The sequence below is a fragment of the Leptosomus discolor genome, chromosome 3 (assembly GCF_034619465.1).
Source record: "Leptosomus discolor isolate bLepDis1 chromosome 3, bLepDis1.hap2, whole genome shotgun sequence".
In the NCBI taxonomy this organism is placed as follows: domain Eukaryota; kingdom Metazoa; phylum Chordata; class Aves; order Leptosomiformes; family Leptosomidae; genus Leptosomus; species Leptosomus discolor.
In genome coordinates, this window is record NC_141393.1 from 43238939 (window position 1) to 43262755 (window position 23817).

Here is a 23817-nt window from a genome sequence, read left to right on the forward strand (position 1 = left end):
TGAGAGCAACCATGGAATTAAGAGAAAGAAACAATCCACAGAAGGATGGAAACCACAGAGATGACAGGGATTGCTTTCCCACAGATAAGGTGGTGTCTCAAATTACATCCTTCTACGATCAGGATGTACATTGTCCAGAAAAGCTTGAAAATCAAAATCAAGTGGTAAATCTGTGGAATAACCCTAAACCAACCTCAAGCTGGCTGTAGGAATCTAACTTCTGATACAGGTGACTTGATGAGCTTAGACTGGGTGCTTGAAAACATCCACATGAAAAAAGGGGCCATTCCTCATGCAGAAGCGTCAAACAAAAGGTCCTTTCTTTACAATGATAGGCAAACCCCTTGTTGAATGGAAATAATGTTGGTCTGTCTTTCAAGGGAAATTCCTTCTGTGTCTGACTGTTCCTCGAGGTCTATTTTTGCGATTAATTTTTTTCAATAGCTATTTTTGCTTTTAAAGCAGTGACTTTTCTTTTCCTTGCATTGTTCTCAGACCAATGTCTTAAATTGTATTGGTTCTTTTGTCACCTATTGCAGGTATGTAAAACTCCCATGCAATCCAGATATGTAAACAGGGGAGCTAGAAGATGCCTGTTCATTGAGATTAGGAAGGGTTTGCTTGGAAAAATTAAAAAAAAACACCTGACCAACCTGTGTGGGCTTGGTTTATATACAGATAAGTCTCTTGGCATAGCTATTAACAGTCTTTCATAAGAGAGTGAGAAATATCACACCCCAGTGAACTGGCCAAACTGGCAAAGAGGTGTGCTAATAAAAAGGACTTTTCTGCCAAGTCAGAGTTATTTTAGGCTGTGAAGCTTCCTGCTAAAAGTTGTGCGCCATCATTTTTTGTCAGCACTGCGGTATCAAACTCGTGTAGGTAAGGCTGTAACACTAACATGGTGGGGATACAGACGAGTGTGTATAAAGGCGTGGAGCAGTTAAATTAGTTTAAAAGATGTTATAGCATTCCCCCCACGCAAAATAAGGTATCAAGGCAAAACCAGTTTATTTCCACTATACTTGCTTTGGCTGGTATGCGCTAAAAGTAAAGCTCCTCCAGCTGATAGTACTAGTCTGCCACACGACAGACAGGGTCTTGGAACATTTTTGGGGTGTTTTTTGGCATATCATATATTTTGAGTTGTAAGCACAGGACTGTTGAAATTTTTTTGAAGTTCTGAATTTATACACATTTATGTATTTAAATGCATAAAAAAACCTGCATGTTTTGCCATTCAAATGCTTCAGACAGGATGGGGAACACCTTAAGTGTAAGGAAGGTTTTGTTCCCTGGGTTGTGGCTATGAGTATCGGTGAACATCATGCAGTAGGGCAGAATGGAAGAGGTGATGGTGGCTGTGCCAAGCAGCCTGCAGTCCCAGAACAAGCTGGGCATCAGGCTGCAAATGCGTGAACAGTCCTGACGCCAGGCCACGCAAGGGACAGGATGTCTGCGTGTGAGTATGTGCCAATTCCTGTTTGAGCTGGTTTTCCTCGGATGGATATTGGTGTGACTGGATGCTTCTGATGTATCTGCGTGCATTTCTTTTAAATACTGTTAGAGGAAATGTGTGTTGGGTTTTTGGTGGGGTCTTTTCTCTCCACCAAGAGTACTAGAGCAGCAGTATTTAAATACGTCTCTTCTTTGAAACTGTAGATACGACTCACTCTCTTCTGGGAGCAGCAGGAAAATTGGCAGAAAAACTTCTGAAATTTGCACTTTGTCAGTATATTTTATACTTTTTTTAAAAAAACCTCTAACAGTATTCTGTAGTCCCAGCTGTAGAGTTCCTTTGTTGCATTTCACTGTAGAAAAATAAAACAGGTGTGAAACAAGTTTGTCTTACAACTTTTTATTTGGAAATTGCATCCAATTGGAATGGAGCCATCGCTCATTGCTGCACAAGATTGAAAATGGCAGTTTTCTTAAAGGAGGAAAAAAAAATTTTTTTTTTTTTTTAAATGATCCCTAAGACCTTGTCATGCTGCTTGGTGCTAGCACCATTTTTCTATGCTTGCTAGTAGCGCGTGACAAAATCAGGTAGGCTTCTGAACCAGTACAATTGGTGGTTGTAGTGTGGGATGTAAGCTCCTTAACTGGCTTGCAATTCTGTAGTGAAGTTCTGCTGGGCCCGGAGCGATGGTTCTTTTGCTGGGACGACACAGAGCTTGGTCATGAAGTACAAGTTCCTCTCTCTAGGCAGGAGGTGATCTGGAGTAATCATTCCTTTAATAATTTACTGTACATGTGCTGCTTAATGGTTTTGGGGAGACAGCTGTGCTCAACAACGAAAGGCCCCCGTGCTTACACTGCACAGCGCCCTCACCGGTAACTTCCAGGCCTACTTCGTCTCGAGCTTCTGTGATGCAATTCTTCACGCGTGACAAAGGCAATAGGGCAGAACGCATGTAGCCACACCAAGCACCCCCTTTTCGCCTGTTCTGCTGTTAACCGTGAGGGTGCCCCGCTTCCAGCGCCGTCTGTGCCTCAACACCCGCCTCAGCCGCGGGCGGCCGGGCCCGGCACATGCCGCCTTCTGCCTGCGCCGAAGGGAGAACAGCCCCGCTGCGCTGCCGCCGGGGGGCGGAGAGGGGCCTGGCCCGGCCGCCCTCCGGCCGGGGGCAGGCGGTCGGCCGCCCCGCTGCTGCTGGAAGGCCTCCGGCCGCCGTGCCCTCCCCACCGCCCTTCCGGCAGCTCAAGGGCGAGAGCCCGTCACTTCCGCCACTCATCCGCCTCCCCGCACCGGCATCGCGAGAGTGCGCCCCGTCTCACGCGAGACTCGCTAGCTCACCCGGCCGCTTCGGCCGAGTGCCTTCGGCAATTTCCGTCACCGCCAGACTCTACCAATCGTCCGCAGGAGCGCATCGATGGGAGCGGGACCCCCGTGGGCTGCGTGTGGGGACGGGGCCCGCGGCGTGGGCGCGGGGGCCGTGCGGCGTCTGCGGCGACGCGAGCGAGGCAGCGGGGCCGAAGCGCGGGACCGGGCGGCAGGGAGGTATGCGGGGCTCGATTGTTCAGGCCTGGCCATGGCGCCTCTCCTCCCCCCCGCCATGGCTCCCCGTGTCCCTGCTCCTCTCCTCTCAGTGAGCGAAAGTGGCCGCCGCCGCCGTCCCAGCGCCCGCAGCCGCCGCCTCCTCCTCAGCAGCAGCGTGGGCGCCATCTTGGCGAGGCAGGAGTCGAGAGCGCCCCGCGGCAGGAGACAAGCAGCGCCAGCCCCGGCAACGCGGGGCGCGAGGCCGGGTGGAGCGAGCGGGGAAACGAGCCCGGGAGACACCCCCAGCCCCCCGCCGCCGCCGCGCCGCAGCCCGGCCCGCCACCCAGGTGAGCCACCGCGGCGACCGAGCAAGGACACGCCGGGCCGGGGCTACGAGCGGCGGTAGCGAGGCCCCGCCTGGGCAGGCCGCGGCTTCAACACCCCCCCCCCCCCCCCCCCCCCTCGCACCGCTAAGCGGCGACCGCAGCAGCCGGGCCTCTTCTTAAAGGGACAGGCCCCTTCCCCGCCCTGCCCGCCGGATGCGCCCCGATATACCGGCGCAGGAGCCGCCCCTCCCCCGCCGGGAGCGGCCGCCGAGCCCCCCGCCGCACGGGGGGGGGGGGGGGGGGGGGCCCGCCGAGGTGCACCTGCGGGCGCACGTGCGGGGGGGGGGGGGGGGGGCGCACGTGCGGGGGGGGGGGGGGGCGGGGCGTGCGCGTAGCGAGGGCAGCGGCACGGCCGGGCCGCGAGGGGCCGGGCTGGACTACAGCCGCCGGTAGCGCCTCGTCACGTCACGAGGACCGCGAGCAGCGGCGGCGGCAGGAGCGCGGCGGTTCCCGCGGGCCGGAGCACGGTCGTGGGACCCTCCGTCCTCCTGAGGGGGCGGTGTCGCGGGCGTTTATGGGCAGTGTCCGCCCCCCCCCCCCCCCCCGGCAGGCGCGTCCCACGGGGGCACGGTGCGGAGGTGTCGGGCCTGGGCCTGCGCCTGCGGCCTGGAGCTGCCCCTCGGCTGCCAAGGGAAGGGCGGCCCCGGGGCAGCCCCGGCCGGGTGATGCAGCGCTGCTGTTGGCGCTGAGGGTGTTGGGCTCCGAGCGAGCCGCGCGCCGGGAGGGCCCGGGGCTGGCGGAGGCTGTAGCTGAGCAGCGACTGGCATCTGCAGGAAGGCGTTGGGTGCCAAACTGGTGTCGTTGTCGATGAAAAGTGCCTGCTAGGTGTGCGTAACACGTAGCTTAATGGTGCGTTTGCGCTGGTGAACACGTACACTAGAAAATACCTCTTTAACGCTGTGGTGTAAAGTCTTCCCCGTTTCACTACACACACGTTGCCTAATGCAATTTCGGTTGTGATTAGTAGTATTTAGTGTTATACATTCTTTTTGTTACTCTGTTGCTGATCTTGCATGTTAAATTTCCCTCTCGATAGTGGTGCTCATAATAATAATGAATTCCTTGACATTATTTTCTTCTTTGCATGAAGAAAATGGTATGAGTCAAGTTCCTTTTTTATAGTGACATGCCTTAATGTGCATTATTGGAGTTTTAGTTTTCTCTCATATGAGCAAATCTACTGTGTGGATTTGTACAGCACATCTGATACTCCTGTACATGGCCGACACTCCTCTGTTATTAATTTACATGAATCACAAACGATGGATTTGTGTTGTCAGGTAAGAGTATGTCGTGACATCCAGAGGTTGGTAAGATAGGGAAAAGTACAAGAAATAAGACTAGGCCTTGAACCTTTTCCCAGTATTTAAGGATATTCCCTGTAATTCTAATCCATCTCTCACATGTACATTGTTAAAAGTTGCTTAAACTACTGCTTTGCATTTCTTGACTGTTCAAATGAGCACATTTTGTTCCATTTGGGTATAACATAATAAACGGTAAATTCTGTAATGAACATGCTCTTTGACAAGCTAAATTACATGCTAGGGATTGTTTTAGATGGCAAGAAGAAAATGGTCCTTTTAGAGCTGTCTTGGACATAGTTCGCTTTTCGTGGTCTGGGGTGGAGGGAGTAAAAACCAAACAAAACTGAAAACATCCATGCCGTGTGTGCTTGTGTACGCAGAGAGAGGAGGAGTGAAACAATGGCGCCATGTGAGGGTGATGGTGCTGTTATGTAGAGCAGAGGGTTTGGATGCATTGTCAGAGGTCTCCAGAAACACAGTTAACTGCCCTTTTGGAACAAGACTTACTCTAATTGCACAATGAAATAGTTAAGTTTGGTTTTCTGCTAGTCATTTTTCCCCTAGTTTAAACATGGAAGCGGAGCTGTGACGTGCCGGCTTTTGCGTTCCATATATTTTAAGATGCTCTGTTGTTCACCTACATATATGCTTTGAATAAATTTTTTGTAATGCTGTATAGCTGCCTTTTTTTTTTTTTTTTTTTTTTTTAAAAAAAAAAACAAAACCCAAACTTAGGCCCTATCTGTGACTGTTATTTCAGCAATTAGAAAATTAAGCACTTGTCCCCACTGGCTCTTCACTGTATTTAAAAGCAATTAGAAGGTGGAACAGAGATCAATGAAATGCCATCTCATTCCCTGGAAAATTCCTTACCACAAAAGCAAAACAGTCAAGTACTGTATATAGGACAGTATCTGGTTTTAACTAGATTTCATTTCATTACTCAGGAAGGCAATTAAAATGGCTTTTTAATTTCAAATTGAAATAGTGTGAACTCACTTCAGTTGTATGTACATATCTTATTCATTTGCCTTGAGTTCAGTGGAGATGGGCTTTAGGTTCCTATGAAACATCCTCCTCTGATTTTTTTAGAGCAATAATCTCCTATGTTTCAAAGTTATATTTAAGACACTGCCATAAAAAAGACCATATGGGGATAATGCTCTGCTTTAAGACCTGGCATATAGTCTACTCTGGAGAATGGTTGTCAGTCTACCTGTGCATTTATCAAAGCAAGCTAAAATGTGAGAGGGGGAAGAAGAGTGTGTAATTCTCCTCCAAGCAAAAACCTCCAAGTTTTTGATGCCACCACAATTGTCTGTATTAGAGATTTTATGCTTATAAAGAAATCTGCCAAAAATATACCTAACTGATAATGACTGTGCTAATGTAAGTTTTCCATATAGATCTTGACTTCATCTTCTGTGTGGACATGTATGTTTGTGTCAGGGGTTGCTCTGGATATGTTACTACAGGAAATTCTGACGGTATTCTATTATTCTGATGAGAGTTGTACATCTCGACCGTAAATCTTGTAATGAAAGAAAAGTATCTTGGATGCTCCTATCAGTTTGGAAAATCTCTTGTAATAAGTTGGTGTCAGAATGCAAAGCATGAAAAGACCATGTGTGGGAAAGAACAGAAAGCGGTTAAATTGTGAGGGAACTAAGGTAGCACAGAAGGTTGTATTCTTGCTCCCAGTTTTACATCCTGCTTTATGGAGAAAACTGTCAATGCTGTAGACAGAGATATGAGGCATAGATACTTTCTGTGTGTCAACGGGGATTTCTGGTTTGTGTCTGCTTGAATGTTTTGTCAGTGTGCTTACACCGACAGGACAGAGGAGAGATAAGAGACCCTGCTTTTGTGGGCTGAAATATTTGAACAAATAAGTGTGGTCACCTGCCAGCTGGTAACACTTCATGTACATGCACTTAGTGTGTGGCAGGCGAGACTGAGTTAGTTTTACCTCCCTGATTTGCCTTGCATTCATTGTAGGCTGAGAAGAGGTACTGTGGATTAGCTGCTGTGTTGTATCTTTTACCTCTGTGGCAGCTTGTGTTTGTGTATGTGCCCTCAGCCAGGAGTGTGGTCCTTACCATTATTTACTATGATGTTTGATGTTAGCATTAGGGATAAAGAGAAAGAAAAGTAATCCTCTGGGCCCTACTTGGGGTGTAGAGATGCCAGCAACTGAAGGGAGGCGGGGGGGAAAGTACTATTTCAAACAGCTGTACAAAGCAGATCCTTTCTAGCTTGCAGCTAGGCACAAGTGCCAAACTGCGCTTGCCACTTAGGAGGATCCTGCTTTAAGTTGGTATCGGTAGCAAAAACTTGTTGGACTTCATTCAGATATTTAAACTGGGAGAATCTACCTTTAAAGCTGCTTCATGAGAGCAGCGTTTCTGCTGGTTGGTTGATGCAAATTGGTGGGTATAAAACTTAGAAACCTTATAAAACATAACTCTGCTCTCTGAGGATGCCCTTGGAGGATTCTTTTCCAATGCTGGGGGTTTACTTGCTGACTAGATGTTATAATGGGCAGACTTCAAAAAAACAGAGCGAAGAAACCCCACACCTACATTAACATTGAACTAAGCAGTGCGGTTTAAAACAGGGTAAGAAAGGCTTCTTCAGAACTGAACTTAGATCTTTTTTAAAAAAACTATGATTATGAAAGTTATTTGTATGAAGTCGATGTATATATAACTAAACTCAGATCCTGCTGCTGCTATCTTGCCTGTGCTTTTAATAATTCAAAGGGCCACATGATACAATCAGATAGTTTCAATGTGAGCTTCTGATTTAAGTAAGAACATTAGAGGATTCGAAGTGCCAGCCAGGCAGTGCAGCAGCTGTTTATTTCCAAATGCTGATTTTCTAAACTGTTACAGCTCTAGGGGCGATGAAGGGAGAAAGCAGATTAACTTCTGAATTTGATACTGAAACTTCACATAAAATTGGCATATGTCAGTAAGGAAATGGTGATGGCAGAAGGATTACTCTGCAGCATCCAGTCATTTTACCGCCTGTAACATTTGAGTATTTACCTAGTTAGTAACAAAACCATTTCAAAAATCTGTATATCTGCAGTCTTCCTTAAACTGATTAGGCAAAAGGATAGATTTGGTTTGGAAATGGCAAAGAAAAGTGGAATGAATGTCATCACCATGTTAATCTACTGAAGCAGTGTCTTGGTGATGTCCTGAACACTGTTACGTACTGTAGTGGGTCAGGCTGTTGTGTGCCTCTTGCTTCAGTATTCAAGTATTTTTTACCATTGGAAATCTTTGTTTCTTAAAACCTGGAGTGGGAACAAAAGAACAGAGAATAAAGAAGTATCTGTCAATTAGCTTCCTCTGTAATTACTTTGATTAGCACAGAAGCACTGTGTGACTGTCGGCATATAAATAAATGAATGGCTGAATTCAATGGCTGAGCTATTCTCTATTCATGAAATATGCCTGTGTAACACTTACTAAATTTTGTTTGGGCATTGTTAATACATTTAAGAATACTGTTAAGCTCTCCTGTGTTTGTTTATGTGGTAGGTGGGATACAGACGGGTAACTGTTTTGAGGACAAGAGTAATTAACTTTGTACATACAGGAGCCTTGTGGGATGATTAAAATAGGAAGACAAGCAAAAGCATGTCTTTTTCTACAGGTGAAATGCAGAGTACTTAAACTATGTCAGCAGAAGGAGGACTTTATTAAATGCAGAAATCTAAGGTTTCCTGATCTGGGAAGTAATGTGTAAGAACACAGGTAGCTGAAAAAAGTATGGATGAGACAGGTACTTAGCATGTACACATGCTAAGTGTACACAATAAGGCAATTTAATGTGTTAAAATACTGAATGGAACCTGCTCTTTGCGGTTGCAGGCAGAGTATTGTCACTTTCTTTCGTATTTGCCTGGGAACTCTGCAGCAGCAATGAGCCGCTCCTGAGGAAATATCTTCATTTTCTAATTACTAAACACATCTAATAGTGTCATCTTTTCGTAGGGTCATTTATATCTTACAAGTAAAGAAATAGTGTTCTGCTGGGTTATCTCCTAAGCTGTATGAGTGTAGAGCCAGAGGAGCACCACTGCCTGTGCGGAGCAGAGGCACCCATCCGGTCTGGTGGATCCATGTAGACAGGCACTTAGGCAAGTGCATCTGGGCAGCTAGAAAAGCATCCAGTTACTCTTTTTAGATCAGAAATATGATTGTGTTTGTTTTGCCTCTGTCCTGCAATTAAAAGCTTGAACTCAAATCTATCTTAATTATTTCCCTTTATTTTGCTGTTAAGGTTGTATAGTTTTGTGAGGGCAAGGCTCCTTGGGGTGCAAAAGAGTACGTTTGCTTTGTTAGCTTCCTCGGAGGCAGTGAATCCAAGTGAATTCCTGTGTGTTTTGTGCCCCTTGGGGCACGTTTCTTTCCCGGGGTGCCTCAAGGGCAGGCAATGCCACTAAACGTTCGGTTTTGGGAAGGAGGTTTTCTGCAAAGAGCAGACAAGTGAAAGATGCCTTGTAGTTCTGAGTAAAGTCATTAAACACTGGTTGCACATGACATTTTGGCTGGGAAAGTAAAATAATACCATGTTGACATAACACGTGCTCTTGTTGACAGATACATTTTGAAATTGAGTGATTAAAAGGATCATCGTACTTTTTATGGTATAATACTAGGGATTGAATCTTGCTCCTATGATATATATAATTTTTATTGGTGATCTGAAGGAAAACCACTTTCACCTTCTTGGTATCCTTTTCTGCTCTTCCTCAATGATTTCTTCCATCAGAGACACAAGTTTCATGTTTCCTCTCATTTTCTAACCTCTTTACTTTCTTCGTGGCCCTGTCTCTTGGAAGGCAGTTTTTGATTTTAGGGTGTTTTTTTTCAGATGGCCACTAAGCAATGTGACATATGTAGATGTAAGTTTCTTGGAAAACATGGATCTTAATACCCTTAGCGTAGGGAAAGCTTTCAGGTGCTTTGTTCTGTCTGTTATCTTCTTTTGGAAATGAGTATTTGGTAACAGAGGTCAATCATTCCATTGCTGTCAGGTTTACGAAGGTATAGCATATAGAAAGCTGAACGTAGATAGCTTCAGTCTGCAAATATTTTTTAAATGAAGGCTGTTATCCTGTCTCACAATTTCAGGCACGCTGTGGTTTATTCTGTATGGGTCAAGACGTTAACTCAAGGCCAGGTGTTTATTAAGAAATAATAAAATTTGCTCTTGTTCAACCACAGCCATTAGTCTCAAGATGGTAATCACTTACCTTAGTTTTTTGTAACTTTGGAAGTTCTGATTCTGTTCTGTAATTTTTGAGGGTGAAAGACTTGGAAAAAGTTAGATGCTGGGTTTTGGACTGTGTATGTGAAGAGAGAACAATTTGAAGACCAGATACTCAGTCTGTGTTTTCATTTATATAAGCTTAACAATTTAATAATTGAACAAATGTGAAGAAGAAAACCAGAAGAAACCTTCAGAAGAACAATTAATCTAAGTCTTTCGAAGCTGACTGGTTTTACTTTTGTCTTCTACCGGAAGCAAAAGCTTAAGGCATTTATTTATTAGCAAATATTGTCTTATTTAGGATATTGACAACACTTTCATGTACACAGTGACAACTGTGACTTTGGAAATAATTTTAAATTATCTTTCTCCCTGTTGTTATAACAATGATGGCACCTTTTGTAATCAAAGAAAAATTCCAGTTGACAGAGCTATTACTGTAACAGTGGTTATGACATCTTTTGTAGTTAAAAGAAAATAAAACTGCAGTTGACAGTAATAAAACATCTTGATAGCATTGGTTTTATGTATTATGCAAATATTGCAGGGGGGATGTGTTTGGTTTTTTAAGACTCTAAAATGCTGAGAACAAATTAAAAAATTAAAATCAACTGGGCTGGTTTTACTGGTTGAAAAAACAGGGTATGTTCTAAATTTCTAAATATAAAAAGTATGTAATAAATTGCTAATTATGTTACTTTAATAAATATACACTGAATTTTATAATGGAAGTTTTTTTTGGTCAAGTATTTGTAGCTTGTTTGTCAACGAGTAACAGCTGTGTCTGGGTGCTGTCAGAGAAGCATTGCTTTAAAGTAAAGGAAAGGTTTTACAGGTATACTGTAGACTACAGCTGTGAAGTGCATAGTAAAAACAACAGAATAATATTTTCAGTAGTTCTTCCCTTTGGAGTAAATTTATATTTGATGTAATTGTTTTCGTGCAGCTTTCACAATACACGGCTGCCCTCTGTGCAGAGTTAAACATGTTATCTTTAATCATGATGAAAGTTTACTTTAGATGTTCAAGGACTGGCTTCATTTGTACTTTGCATTTCATGTCACCACTTGGATTGTCATACTAGGTCAGCGCAGTGCTCATTCCTATCAATGACATCCGTCAAGTCATAAACCAGAAAACTTAAGAATCTAGTTTTTGGCTATGGTAATATTGTGGTGGAAGGTTTAGTGTGAATTTCTGTGGGTTTTTTTTTGTCTGTTTTTGTTTGTTTGTTGTTTAATATACCTATTAATTGCAACTCAAGCTTTTTGCCCGGAACTACCTCAGTTATGTGTTCTGTGAAATATTAGCATTTGGTGTAGCATGCAGTAGACTTGCCTGCTCACCTGCTTTCCTTTCAGAGGTGGTAGTGGTGGTACTGACTGTTGTTTCTTCTTAACAGCTGTGTGTTCAGAGGCTCCTCTGCATGAGGAGAAGTTTGTTCTATGGCCTCAGAGCTGGGTGCCAGGGAGGATGGCAGCTGCTCAGAGCTGGCAAAACCCCTCTATCTGCAATACCTGGAGAAAGCTCTGCAACTGGATCAGTTTTTACGACAGACATCAGCCATCTTTAACAGGAGTATATCCAGGTACTAAAACCTTTTCCATTTTCCCTTGAGAATACCAAGGAAAGACAAGCATTTTTGTTATATTGTTCCCAGGCAACACCATATTAAGGATTTAGTAGTGACTTGTTCAATATAAACTCTTCTCCTTTAAAGATTTTGCACTGTGCTTCTGTTAGCTCATGCTGACAATTCAGTGTGCTGCCAGCTCACGTACAAATTAGCACAATGTTTTAAAGCTCTTTTTTGTAGCTGAGTGCCCAAAACTTTGTCTGCAAAAAGTAGGGTGAAGAAGCACCAAGTTGATTTTTCAGGGACGTGGCCTGTAGCTGTAAGTGAAATGCAAAGACTGTTGTCAGCTGCAGAATTTATATGTAAGTTGTAGCAGTGAGAAGTGAGTCATCAAGGTATGTTTCTGTCCCAAAACAATTTACGTTTAATTTCATCCATGGTTTGGAATTGTAGGGTTACACAACTGATAACTGTATGGGTAACAGAGAACAGGTATACTTATTAGCATGTAGTAAGATCCACCCAAGTAGCAGAAAAAGTATAGCATTGTGTTTCTCACATGTACAGTAGTGCTGAGGATGAGAATGTTGTGCTTTGGTTTGACTTGATACTAATTTCTTGCTTAGTTCATGCTTTTCAAATTAAATACCTAGTTAAAGACTGAAGGTGCTGGTTGATAGCATAGCCAGGCTGGTCTGATGATTAACTACTGCTGAGAGGTTAACAGGAAATTATTAACAGCAATATTTCTAATGCATAAAATTACATCTAAAGCTGTCTCAGTTCTCAAACCTTTAGACAAATGGCCACATGCATGAAAGTTGCACAGGCATTTCCTCTTTTGAATATTTTCCTTTCATTGTCACCGTATTGCCTATCTTCTTGCAGCGATGAAAGTGAAGATGGATTGGATGACAATCCTTTGCTGCCTCAGTCTGGGGATCCCCTGATGCAGGTTAAGGAAGAGCCTCCGAACTCTTTGCTTGGGGAGTCTTCTGGAGCAGGGAATTCTGGGATGCTGAACACACATTCCCTGAATGGAGTACTGCAGCCAGGTAGGCATGTGCTAGCTTGAAGCTCTGCTTTGTTTGGGATAAACTGGGAAAAGCATTATTTCTTAAGAGCTTTATTTTTACTTTTTCTCTAAACAGAACCAAAGTCTGAAAAAGGGAGCTTGTATAACTTCTCCAAACTGAAGAAAAGCAGAAAGTGGCTGAAGGTAAGAATATTGGGAGGAAATGCAGCTATCATGAATCTGTGAGTAGAGTTCCAGTCAACACCCTGTAGACAGTGGTGAGTGATTCCATCTTGTCATCTGACCTAGGTCATGGTGTAGAAACATGTAAGCAAGCAGATGACAACAAGAAAGTAAGTTGAGCGCTGGTCAGAGCATTATCACAAATTACCACAAATACGATTTCCAAATACAGTAAGTTTGTTCTCATCTCAGAAGTCCATTTAATTTTACTTTACACATACTACTGAGAGTTCAGAAAGCTGGACTAACGTGTTTTAAGAGCTGCCCTAAATCATATCAATTTAATTGATACAAAAGCTCACACTGAAAAGGAGGCATAAGGAATGGAGATTTTTTCAATTTGGTGGGGTTTTTTTTACATTAAGAAAAAACACTTACCAAAGCAAAAAATACAATCTACAGAAGCTTCTCATCTTGGAAATCGGAAGAAAGAAGAGTATGTGATAGCTGATAAGGAATACTGTATTAGACTGTGGGTAGAACAAAATAGAATTATAGTCTTTGTAGATTTGAGGCTTTCATTTTCGTCATGTGGCAAAATGCACAGCAGGCATTTCAATTCTGGTGAGCAGCAGAATTTTAGTTAAATTTCAGTGAGTATACATTCAGAAATACGAAGTAATTTTAGACACTGTCGAAACTAAAATGATCTATTGTGAAATATATTAAATGGACATTTGGGACTCAGCTGAAAATTTGTTTCTAAGATGGACTCGGTACAAGGTCCAAATGAGGATGGAAGGAGAGAGTGTAAAGGTGGCTTTATGCCATCTTTGCATTTTCTTTATACTGTAGCCTTCTCTGGTTAGCAAAAACAGGTTGCCAAGAGGTCAGACAAGAGCCAAACCTGACACAACTGGTGCGGGTGGAAGTGGTGGAATAGCACGAACAACTACAAATGGGATAGGAAAGCACCTGCAATCACACATCACAAATGCCCCTACTGGTATCCTGTGTTTTCTCACTGCTGCTTTTCTGAGGCCACAAACAAAGTGGATTCTAAAATGACTTAACTATGACCAGGAACAGAAAGCTGCCACCCTCCAAAGCAGAAAATGTGTATTGGATTGACTGCTACACAGTTCTGTACCTCAGAAAACGGTTTTCCATTTGAGGTGTTTCAGATGGAAGAGACTTTGTAAATGCTAAGTATTGTTGTTGGGCCAGGCCCACAACCCTTTATTATGTAAAGGATCAAGAGCGCTTTGCAAAGCAATTAGGTATAGGGACTTGTGATTGTTAAATTAGTTTCCCTTTATTCTTGTTAGAGTATCCTTCTGAGTGATGACTCCAGTGACACAGATTCACTAAGTGATGAGGATGGAGAGGAGGAAGAAGAGTTTTCTCTTTCAAGGGAGGAACTTCACAATATGCTGCGATTACACAAATATAAGAAACTGCATCAAAGTAAATATAGCAAAGACAAAGAGGTAAAAGTCCAGAATTTTTACGTTTCCTTGGTTTTTATTCTTTCCTTTACCTGCGTTAATTTAACTGCTCTTATATTTTTATCAAAAAGCGTAATATTTTGTGGACTGGAAAATATCCTGTTGTTTGGTAGACTGGCACAATCTAACAGCAGTTTCACACAAGGGTTACTTAATTACATACCGGCTGAAAAGCTGTTGGTGCCTTATGCTGAGTATCTCTCAATAATTATGTAGCTGGTAGTGGCACGTGTTATAGCTTCCACAATGCTCTGTCCCAGTCACTGGAGCAAATACAGGATGCTAGAATGAAAGATTTGGATCATATATGTGAAAACTGAGGTGCTGTGGGTTAAATTCCAATACAGGTAGTAGCTGCTGTTCAAGACTAAAATTGTGCATTTAAACCTAAAGCAGTATACTTGCATCGTCATTGAGGTGATGAGTAGTCAGGCGAAGTTTACCTTGAAAGGGAGTTCCTAGTTTTCTTCCTTATTGTTTTCTGTCATTCTTTGAGATTTTACATGACTCTTTTTTTTTCTTTCTTACCTTTCTTTTTTTATTTTGGATTTTATTCTTATACTCTTTTTTTCCCTTCTTATAAGAAAATAGTCTGAAGTGTTTCTGCATTTTTATTAATATTAGGCCAAATTCTGTGACTGTTTTGATTCTGATAATACATTTCTTCAAATTATAAGGGCTTTTGCAGAAATTATTTTCACTGCTGTTTTGAATTGCACCAGAAAGTAGTCTCAGATAAAGGAAGTCATCCTATTCTGCTATCAGAGGATGTGTCTGAAATTAAAATTTGTCTTCTTGTTTCATTTTCTTTTGAAATTCCTCCAGAAGAGTAAAGAAATATTTGCCCACCCAGGTCTTTGCTTCAGTCCACTTCTTTCCTTTGTTTACTTGTCAAGTTCTAAACTGGGATTTTGTTAGCTTCTTGAAATACTGCATAACTACACAAATATTCATACACCCAATTTTTACACAGGTCATAACTTTTGTTAGATTTTACACAAATATTTATTTCCAGACTAGTAAGAAATAATATCCAGTGGAAATAACCAGGGTATTGTCAGATCAGCAGTACACAGTTATGGGGGGGCATGTGTAGAAACCCATCTATCCAAAAAAAGTTGGTTTATGCTGATGTTCTTGCCTTTCAAAAATCTTTTATTAACTTAATAATATGCTTAGGTTTTAAAGAGTTAATTTTTGATCTGTACTGTGTTTGATTTGACTGTTTATACGTAACTTGAGTATAGTTCTTTAATACTTTAGTTGAATAATGCTTGGAATATATTGACCTTTTTGATAATTTAGGGAAAAAATGCTGGGGAAGATATATTTTTACTTGGCAATCTGAATGTTCATGTTGTTTCTCCTTGTGGAAATCTTTTAAATGCCTTTTATCTAAACCTGTACTTTTACATCCTTTGGAATGATAAAGTAGAACATGTATGTAATTTGGGAATACAAGCAAAACAAATAGGAGGTCCGTAACTGGACCACTTCATGTAATGTGCTGTCTTGCTGGAAAAGATCACTGGAAAAGATAGAGCAGTTATGTTTTGAAAGTGTAGGCTTCACTGCTGGGTCTTCGCATCTTACTTAACTGGGTGGGCTTCACTCCCAGCGTAGAAAGATCTTTGAGGCCAGCCCTAGGAGCAGTTGTTTCGCTTTGGACACTGTATGATGCTTGATAACAAAACTAACTATGGAGAAGTGCATGTTTTCTGATCTATTATTTATGATCAAGATCTGAACTTGTTTACCTGCGATCTCTGTTATATGCTATGTCTGTTTTCCATTACTGTGCTCATTTACATCCACCTCAGTTGCAGCAATATCAGTACTACAGTGCAGGACTGCTGTCTACACATGATCCTTACTACGAGCAGCAGCGCCACCTGCTAGGACCCAAGAAAAAGAAGTTTAAAGAAGAGAAAAAATTAAAAGGTAAAGTCACTAACCTTGTGTTTTTAAATGGCTGCTGTGATTAAACTTCTTTCTGACATGATTTCCTTTGAATAAAAATAAATGTTCAAAACTTTTGGGTTTTGCATCAAAATACCCAGGACTGTCAAAGAAAAAAATCTTCAGAAAATACTGTGCTTTATCTTCTGGCTTCTAGAAAGCTAGGGTGAAAGAAGGGAGTGTGAATTGGGAGTTCATGGCTTTAGATTTTCTTTGCAGACCTCTGAATCTACAATGAAAGAGTTATGCACTAAGTACCTTACAGCTTTATTTAGTGCTTCAGAATCCATAAATACCATTGGTACCATGGTCAGTTTTCTCACAGTTTTTTTTGAAAACATGATAGTTCCTTGAAAAAGAACTTACGTAGTACCTGCTGCAGTTACTCTTGAATATGTAATCGTAGTGAACAAGAAATGGTAGGGAGTGAGAGTGTTATCTGGAAATCAGAGGGAACTCAGAATTGATGTCCAGTGTGAGTTAAAATAGAATTAACTCTGTAACCTCTCAGCTGGAGTTTCTTGGATGCATGTTTGCCAGGAAGTAGAGTTTCCTTTCTTGATAGAGCTGGCAGCAGCTGTATATATGTAAGGAAGCAGGAAGAGAAGGCTGTGAACTGTCAGCATAAGGTGAGTTCTCTCTAGTGCAAGTACTTAAGTTTGAGCTGTGTTTTAACAGGGCTATTTTGGGCTTCCTTCCTTCCTATTTTTCTGCAAGTTCCTTTAACTGTCTTTTTTTTTCCCACTAATCTTGTAGCATCCATGATTTTGCATATTCAAAGAATATTTTTAATATCTGATACCTGCATCCATTTCTGCTGAAAGCTGATGTCTGTAATACACAGTAACATGCCAATCTCTTTGAACTGCTGAGAAGTTTGATTTGAGACTTAGCCTGCCAAATGCTAATGTTCTTAACTTTACATGTCTTTAAGTAGAATTTTGCTGCAAAACAAGAAACTTTGCACCAGGTCCCAGACGTTTTAACTCCTAAGGCGAGTTTCCCTGGGTGGGAAAAGTGCATTTCACCACACTTATTTATTAAGCAGGAAAATCTTTCCATTATAAAGTAGTGAGGAAATATCTAATGTGATAAATAGATGGTACCAGAGTTGGCAAATGTGGGTAAGTTTGGCTTTTTTGTTGGTTCCACCATAAATTGACTAGGATAGTTTACTTGGGAAAGATCCTGACTAAATGTATCTCCAAAAAAATATAGAAAAAGAATTTGATTTCTATGATAATTGTTGCCATGCAGGCAAGTTGAAAAAAGTAAAGAAAAAGAGGAGACGGGATGAAGAGCTCTCTTCAGAGGAGTCACCACAACGCCACCATCACCAGACCAAAGTTTTTGCCAAGTTTTCTCATGATACACCACCACCTGGGTCCAAGAAAAAGCATTTGACTATTGAGCAACTTAACGCACGTCGGCGGAAAGTGTGGCTGAGCATTGTTAAAAAGGAGTTGCCAAAGGTGAGTTTGGTCAATGACACTAGATCAGTGATGACAGCAGGAAAGCAAAATAGAAAATCAGCTTAGTGGGGAGTTGACACTTGGAACGGAATGAAGTAAAACCTGATGTTTCGGGTGGTCATTAATGACCAAACTGATGTTCTGTAATCTGTAAGCAAAGTGTAGTTTGAATTTCTTATCACCAGTAAGAACTAAGTGGATCATGCAGTGCTTTGCCACTGCTTTCATTTGGCTATCCAAGCTTTTTCTATGAATAGTACAGTAAACTAGAAGCTACTCCTACTAATCTACAGGGTAGTGTAGATTATCTGATCAAACAATGTGTAGATTTTACATAAAGTTTAGGAAAGGAGTGTTTCAATCATTGTAGCATGGGTGTGTTTTGAAACATTTCAGAAAAGGTGTAGGAATAAGTGTTTGTGTAATTTACAGGACAAGCTTCAGGCACATTTGAAATAGAAAGCTGGGTCCACAGCTGCTGGTTTTTTGAGATGTGACCAGAGTGGGCCTTACAACCTGCTTTTTGGAGTTCACAGTTAACAGACTTTGAATTCTAGGAAGTTGAATATGAGTGATGGCTGTGTCACCCTTTATGAACTTGGAAGCCAGGCAAAGGATATGTGCACTGTGACGGACCTTATTTTTCCAAAAGACTGTTATTGATCACATGAAGAACATAGGATCTATATTAATTCTTAACATCTTTGGGAAACTAGAAATTTTTGTCATTTACTTCAGTGATAATGGTGGAATAGGAGAACCCTGCTTTGCAGTAGAGAAATGATCCTGAAAATGGAGGTGTGTTACATGCTTCCTTCAGGAGTTGGATTACATTTGCGTATGCCTTCAGTAATTAAGGGTGAAAAGCTGTTTCAGTCAAAATAAAAAGTAATTACAGTACCTGTACACAATTATATACTGTGCATGGCTGAAGTTGGCACATGTTTCTGCTAAAGACTGGATAGTGGTCTTTTAAAATGGGAAACAATTACCCTTTATCTAATTTTAAGGTGGTATTCTTTTATAGGCATACAAGCAAAAAGCCTCAGCCCGCAACCTTTTCTTAACCAACAGCAAAAAGGTGAGTGTTGCTGAGCTTTATGCTGTTACTTGTACTGAATGTAATAAGCAAACTGTAACTTCTTTGTTTCTTCTGTTTTTTTACAATATGACTATACTAGCAGGGCAGAATAGGAGAAAGCATTGTACAGAATTAATTTGTAATTAATGTAAGGCTTTTCGGTTTGTAGGTATGTCGCTTTGGCATGTTTCATAAGCAACAGACGAAACAAGCAACATGAATTTCTTTCAAGAGATCTTTTTGGCTTTCGCAGGATTTAGTTTGTACATTTTTAATTTACTGATGTTTGATACAATAAATTAATTACTTCAGTACACTTTATTGGCTTTTGAACTGCCCATCTACCCACTAGCTAGAATTTGCTGGTTTAAGCATTCTTGTTTAAATCATAGGGGCTCTTGGAATATTAAATGTGTTAATTTACATAAATATATATAGGAGCTGAAATTAAAAATAGAACAACTTTCTGCTTAAGTGATTGCAAAAGGAATTTATCTCCTCATCAGAGCCTTCTCTGAGAAGTGTCATTGTTTCTACCTAGAAGGCTTTACTTTTGGAACACTTGGCAATGGCTTTCTGAGCATTTTTCAAGTGTTAGGCTCAAGTGTGTGATTCATTTATATGGCTAATGAAAAGGTAATCAAATATATGACTGCGAATCATCAGAGACAAGATGATGTAGGAAATTTTCCATTCTGTATATACATTAGCAAGAAGGGGAGCATCTTCTGTGTAAGGGATGCAGAAAACAGGACCTGCATGTATAAGAAATTTTGCTGTAGGTACATTCTCTCCTGTGGTCCTCCTTCGGTAGCAGAGACTGGCTTTCTTTCTGATGTCTGGGCAAATAGCCTGTGATTATTGTATTTGTAAGTATCACAAATTGCATTTTAGTGAGTGATGCAGCAGTCTTGGAAGTTTTGAAATTCCACTTTTGTTTCTTTGCTTTCGTTTTGTTTGATCATTTGAAATCTGTGTGTTAGAATTGTCGATGTGCAAATTTTAGTGGAGGAAGAAAAACCTGTCACAAACACCAAACCCAACTGTTTTGACCATTGTGACAATGGCATTAATTTATTCATACTAGAACAAAAAATCACGTTGAATTATGCTTCTTCATGAGATAGTAGGAAAATTGTAGGATACTCCCTTGCTTTTCAGTGTATTAATGTGAATGGAATTGCATTCCACCATGCTGCTATTGCAGCAGCCTTATTGAACCAGTGAGAAAAGAAGCACCAAAAAAATGTCTAGAATCAGTGAGTCAGAGTTGCAGGCAGGCCTTGAACTCTAGTCTCCTGAGTCCCTTTCAACCACCAGATCAATCCTTTAAGTACCGTGCTGTGCTGAGGCTGTCTTCAGGTTTTCTCTTCTCCACCATCTCAGGAGCTTTTTGGAAGTTCATATTCTCTCATGCCATTTTGGCAGCATTACTGCTGAGTAATGTATCACAGTTTTTTTCTCTTCTGAAGGATCAGACTTGGTTATAATTAAATTTGATGTTATTTATTGCTGTCTTTCTTTAAAATCTGCCTATTTTACCACTGTTTCCAAAACTGTATTTCTCTCTAGCTTGCCCATCAGTGCATGAGAGAGGTACGTCGAGCTGCTATCCAGGCCCAGAAAAACTGTAAGGAAACTCTGCCACGGGCACGTCGTCTTACCAAGGAGATGCTTCTCTACTGGAAAAAGTACGAAAAGGTGGAAAAAGAACATCGCAAACGAGCTGAGAAAGAGGCTCTGGAGCAGCGCAAGCTGGATGAAGAGATGAGAGAGGTACAGCAAAAGCACAGATTGTTCATAATTTAATCAGTTGAAGAGACACAGAAGTGACCGGATAATTTGAGTTTCTAAATTCAGGCTGTGAAATTCAGTTATTTGTTGTTTCATCAGTATTCCACCTATTTCTTCTGCTGTCTTAAAATTCTTTACAGAATTCTTCTGATGTTAGCTAGAGGTGATTAAAAAAAAAAAAAAAGCCTTTGAACTGCATAAATTCTTTGCAAGTGGGTGAAATAGAGGAAGGGATTAGAGAAGCAGCACGTGTCTCACAGGCGTACATAACAGTGTTGGTAAGGGCCAAGCTTTTGTGATGATTTATACATCACTCTGGGTCCAGAAGGCAAGCCTTTTGTTCACATTGAATTTTGTTGATTTTTTCCCTCCTTTTTTCCCCTGCTGTAAACTGATATTGCAATTATATATAGGGCACAGAATTATTCTGTGATTGCTTTTTTGTTGGCCAGGTGACAGCTTCATGGACTCCGTCGCAGAGCAGTAGGGCTTGAATTTAAGAAAAAGCTTCCTTGCCAAAGCTCTCTAGTTGATTTATGGTCGTTACCTTACATGCATGGTGATGAGCTAAGGTTGAATCTTTAGAATACCTTATGTTGAGTTTTATGCTTTAATTATGCTTTCATTTATTGTGGTGTTCTCATTCTTGCAAATTTGTAAGCATTTTGTGAAGGTTTCAGCTGACTTAGATTGATAGACAACCTCTAACTATAGCATTTTTTTAACCAGAACTTAAGAGTGAACAGAGTTTCTGCAATGTCTTGCTGAACCCTGAACAAGGATAATATCTCAACTATTACCTAGTGATATATTTTACATATTCTACCGTAATTCTCTTTACTAGTAAATAACAATGTTGGAGTTAGGTTGTCATGAGAGCATTTTTTTTAGCTGTTCAGTTCTTTTACTGTAGACCACTAAAATCCTGTTTATTTTTGTCAATCTTTTAATTTTTCAGTGTAAACAAAACTTTTAAACTTTCTTTTATTAGATTATGGTGTTCTTTGCCATGATTACTGAATTTAAAAGAACTTTTCATTTACAACAACATTAGATTTTAATATAGATGTTTATGATGGTGGTTGGTGTTCTTATGTGCAACTGTTATTCTAGCATTTTGATATCACAGTGATGTGCATAATGTAATCTAGATAGATTTGTTGTTAGGATATTATTAGATTTAATTTTTTTAATGATATTTTTAACATTAAACTTTCATCCTGGCTTTTTTTTCCCCCCTTCATCTGTTTTTGTAAATGCTCTTCTCTTAGGCTAAGAGGCAGCAGCGAAAACTTAACTTCCTGATCACACAAACTGAATTATATGCCCATTTTATGAGTCGTAAACGAGATATCGGACATGATGGAATACAGGAGGAAATCCTGCGCAAACTGGAAGACAGCTCTACCCAAAGACAGATTGATATTGGTGGAGGAGTAGTGGTCAACATCACCCAAGAGGATTATGGTAAGTGATTCATCTATAATCCTTCCTGTGCACTTGAAATTTACTGTACACTACACATTATTGTGCAAATGTACAATTTCAGGCACAAAATCCTTTTGTGTAAGAAGCGCTACCATAATTACTGGAATTTATCTGTGTGTTAATTTGGGTGGTTACTGCTGCAGAGCTCTAATGTGGAGATGTTGTTTTCAGATAGTAACTATTACAAGGCCCAAGCTCTGAAGAATGCTGAGGATGCTTACCAGATTCATCAGGCCCAGGTATGTGTTTTCTGGATCCCTGAAGTAGGAGAGAAAGAGTAATTAGTAGAGGCCACAGAACCAGAATCTTTCATAGCAACCAGGTCAATAGCTTTGTTTAATCTTGCGTGCCAAATCTGAATTTAATTCCATCACCACTTTCTGTGCTAAACAGATAGAAAACCAGACTATAAAGTTTTGGGCTATAGGAACAGGCTTGTTTTCTGCTAGTTTCTGGCAGACATCCTGTGTCTTAATGTGAAGTGCAAAGCCTTTCACTATACCGTTTCTTGATAAATTAATACATTCATCATCTTACGCATACTTTCCCCTTCCTGTTTAGACCAGATCATTTGATGAAGATGCAAAGGAGAGTCGGGCAGCTGCCTTACGGGCTGCTAACAAGTCTGGTACTGGCTTTGGAGAGAGCTACAGTTTAGCAAACCCATCTATCCGGGCAGGAGAAGATATTCCACAGCCTACTATTTTCAATGGAAAACTGAAAGGTTACCAACTGAAAGGCATGAATTGGCTGGCCAACCTATATGAGCAGGTATCGTAGTACATCTTGTAAGTTCTTAAGTCATTAGAGTTAACTTGGTCCAAAAAAATGTAATGGTTTTAAAAATAGACCACATATACTAAATCTGTAATGTCTTTAGAAGAAAGGAAACTATTATGTAAGCCACCTATCAGTATTCTTGAATATTTATGAAATAACAACTTTGAATGGGGCGTTAAGTTCAAGATTCTTTATGTGGGTGTTTATACAACTGTTTATCACTTAGATTATACTTTTGCTGCTCAGAGCTGCATGCTGTTTCAAGCTTTGGTCAGCTGGTGAACTGCTGGCAGCCTGGTACTTGTGTCTATACCCAGTGGTACATTGCAAAGTACAGACAGGCTGAGGAAAAAAAATCAGCCCAAGAAATGAATGAAAGTGCAGTTGAGATAAATTATCTCTTAGTAGAAGATGTAAGAGACAATAACGTGTTTCAGAGTTGTTACACTGGGGCTAATCCCCATAAACTGTTCTGCTAGTCCTGTATGGAGTAAAAAGTAGTAAGGTGAAAGGTTTTGATTTATGGATCTTTTGCAGGGCATCAATGGAATCCTGGCAGATGAAATGGGTCTGGGTAAAACAGTACAAAGTATTGCTCTCCTTGCACATCTGGCTGAGGTAGGTGGATTATGTCTTATTCCTGGTCGGTATGCTTGGTAAGAAGATGCATGCTTTTCACATGTTTGAAATGAATTCTAGGTTATAAAGCTTAAATGTCTTAAAAGGCGTTTTAGGTATGTCCTTTCCCTTTGTTTTAAAGCTACACCTTTGAAAGGGTGTGTATATGAATATGTATGTGTGTGAATAATAAAGGGTGTATATATATATGTATATGTATATAAATAAAAATAGAGTTTTCGTTTATTCACAGAGTAGTATCTTTTTACTTGCACTTAATGTGAAAGCCTGATAAGAGAACAAGTTGTAGACTTCATGGTTCATTGACTTTTACAAATGAGAGAGACTTATAGAAACGAAGCCCATATTCAGAGCTTCATG

The 23817-nt window shown here is 40.9% G+C and overlaps 1 protein-coding gene across 1 annotated transcript in view; it reads left to right on the forward strand.

Moving 5' to 3' along the window:
• The first annotated feature begins 11407 nt into the window (after positions 1-11407).
• INO80 (INO80 complex ATPase subunit) overlaps positions 11408-23817 on the forward strand; it is a 59222-nt gene continuing 46812 nt past the window's right edge. The window contains exons 1-12 of the mRNA XM_086462363.1: positions 11408-11550; positions 12427-12593; positions 12690-12757; positions 14065-14226; positions 16065-16185; positions 17461-17675; positions 18703-18756; positions 20329-20532; positions 21822-22017; positions 22210-22277; positions 22600-22809; positions 23356-23436. Of these exons, the coding sequence (XP_086318489.1) occupies positions 11408-11550; positions 12427-12593; positions 12690-12757; positions 14065-14226; positions 16065-16185; positions 17461-17675; positions 18703-18756; positions 20329-20532; positions 21822-22017; positions 22210-22277; positions 22600-22809; positions 23356-23436 (1689 nt within the window). The remainder of the gene's footprint in view (positions 11551-12426; positions 12594-12689; positions 12758-14064; positions 14227-16064; positions 16186-17460; positions 17676-18702; positions 18757-20328; positions 20533-21821; positions 22018-22209; positions 22278-22599; positions 22810-23355; positions 23437-23817) is intronic.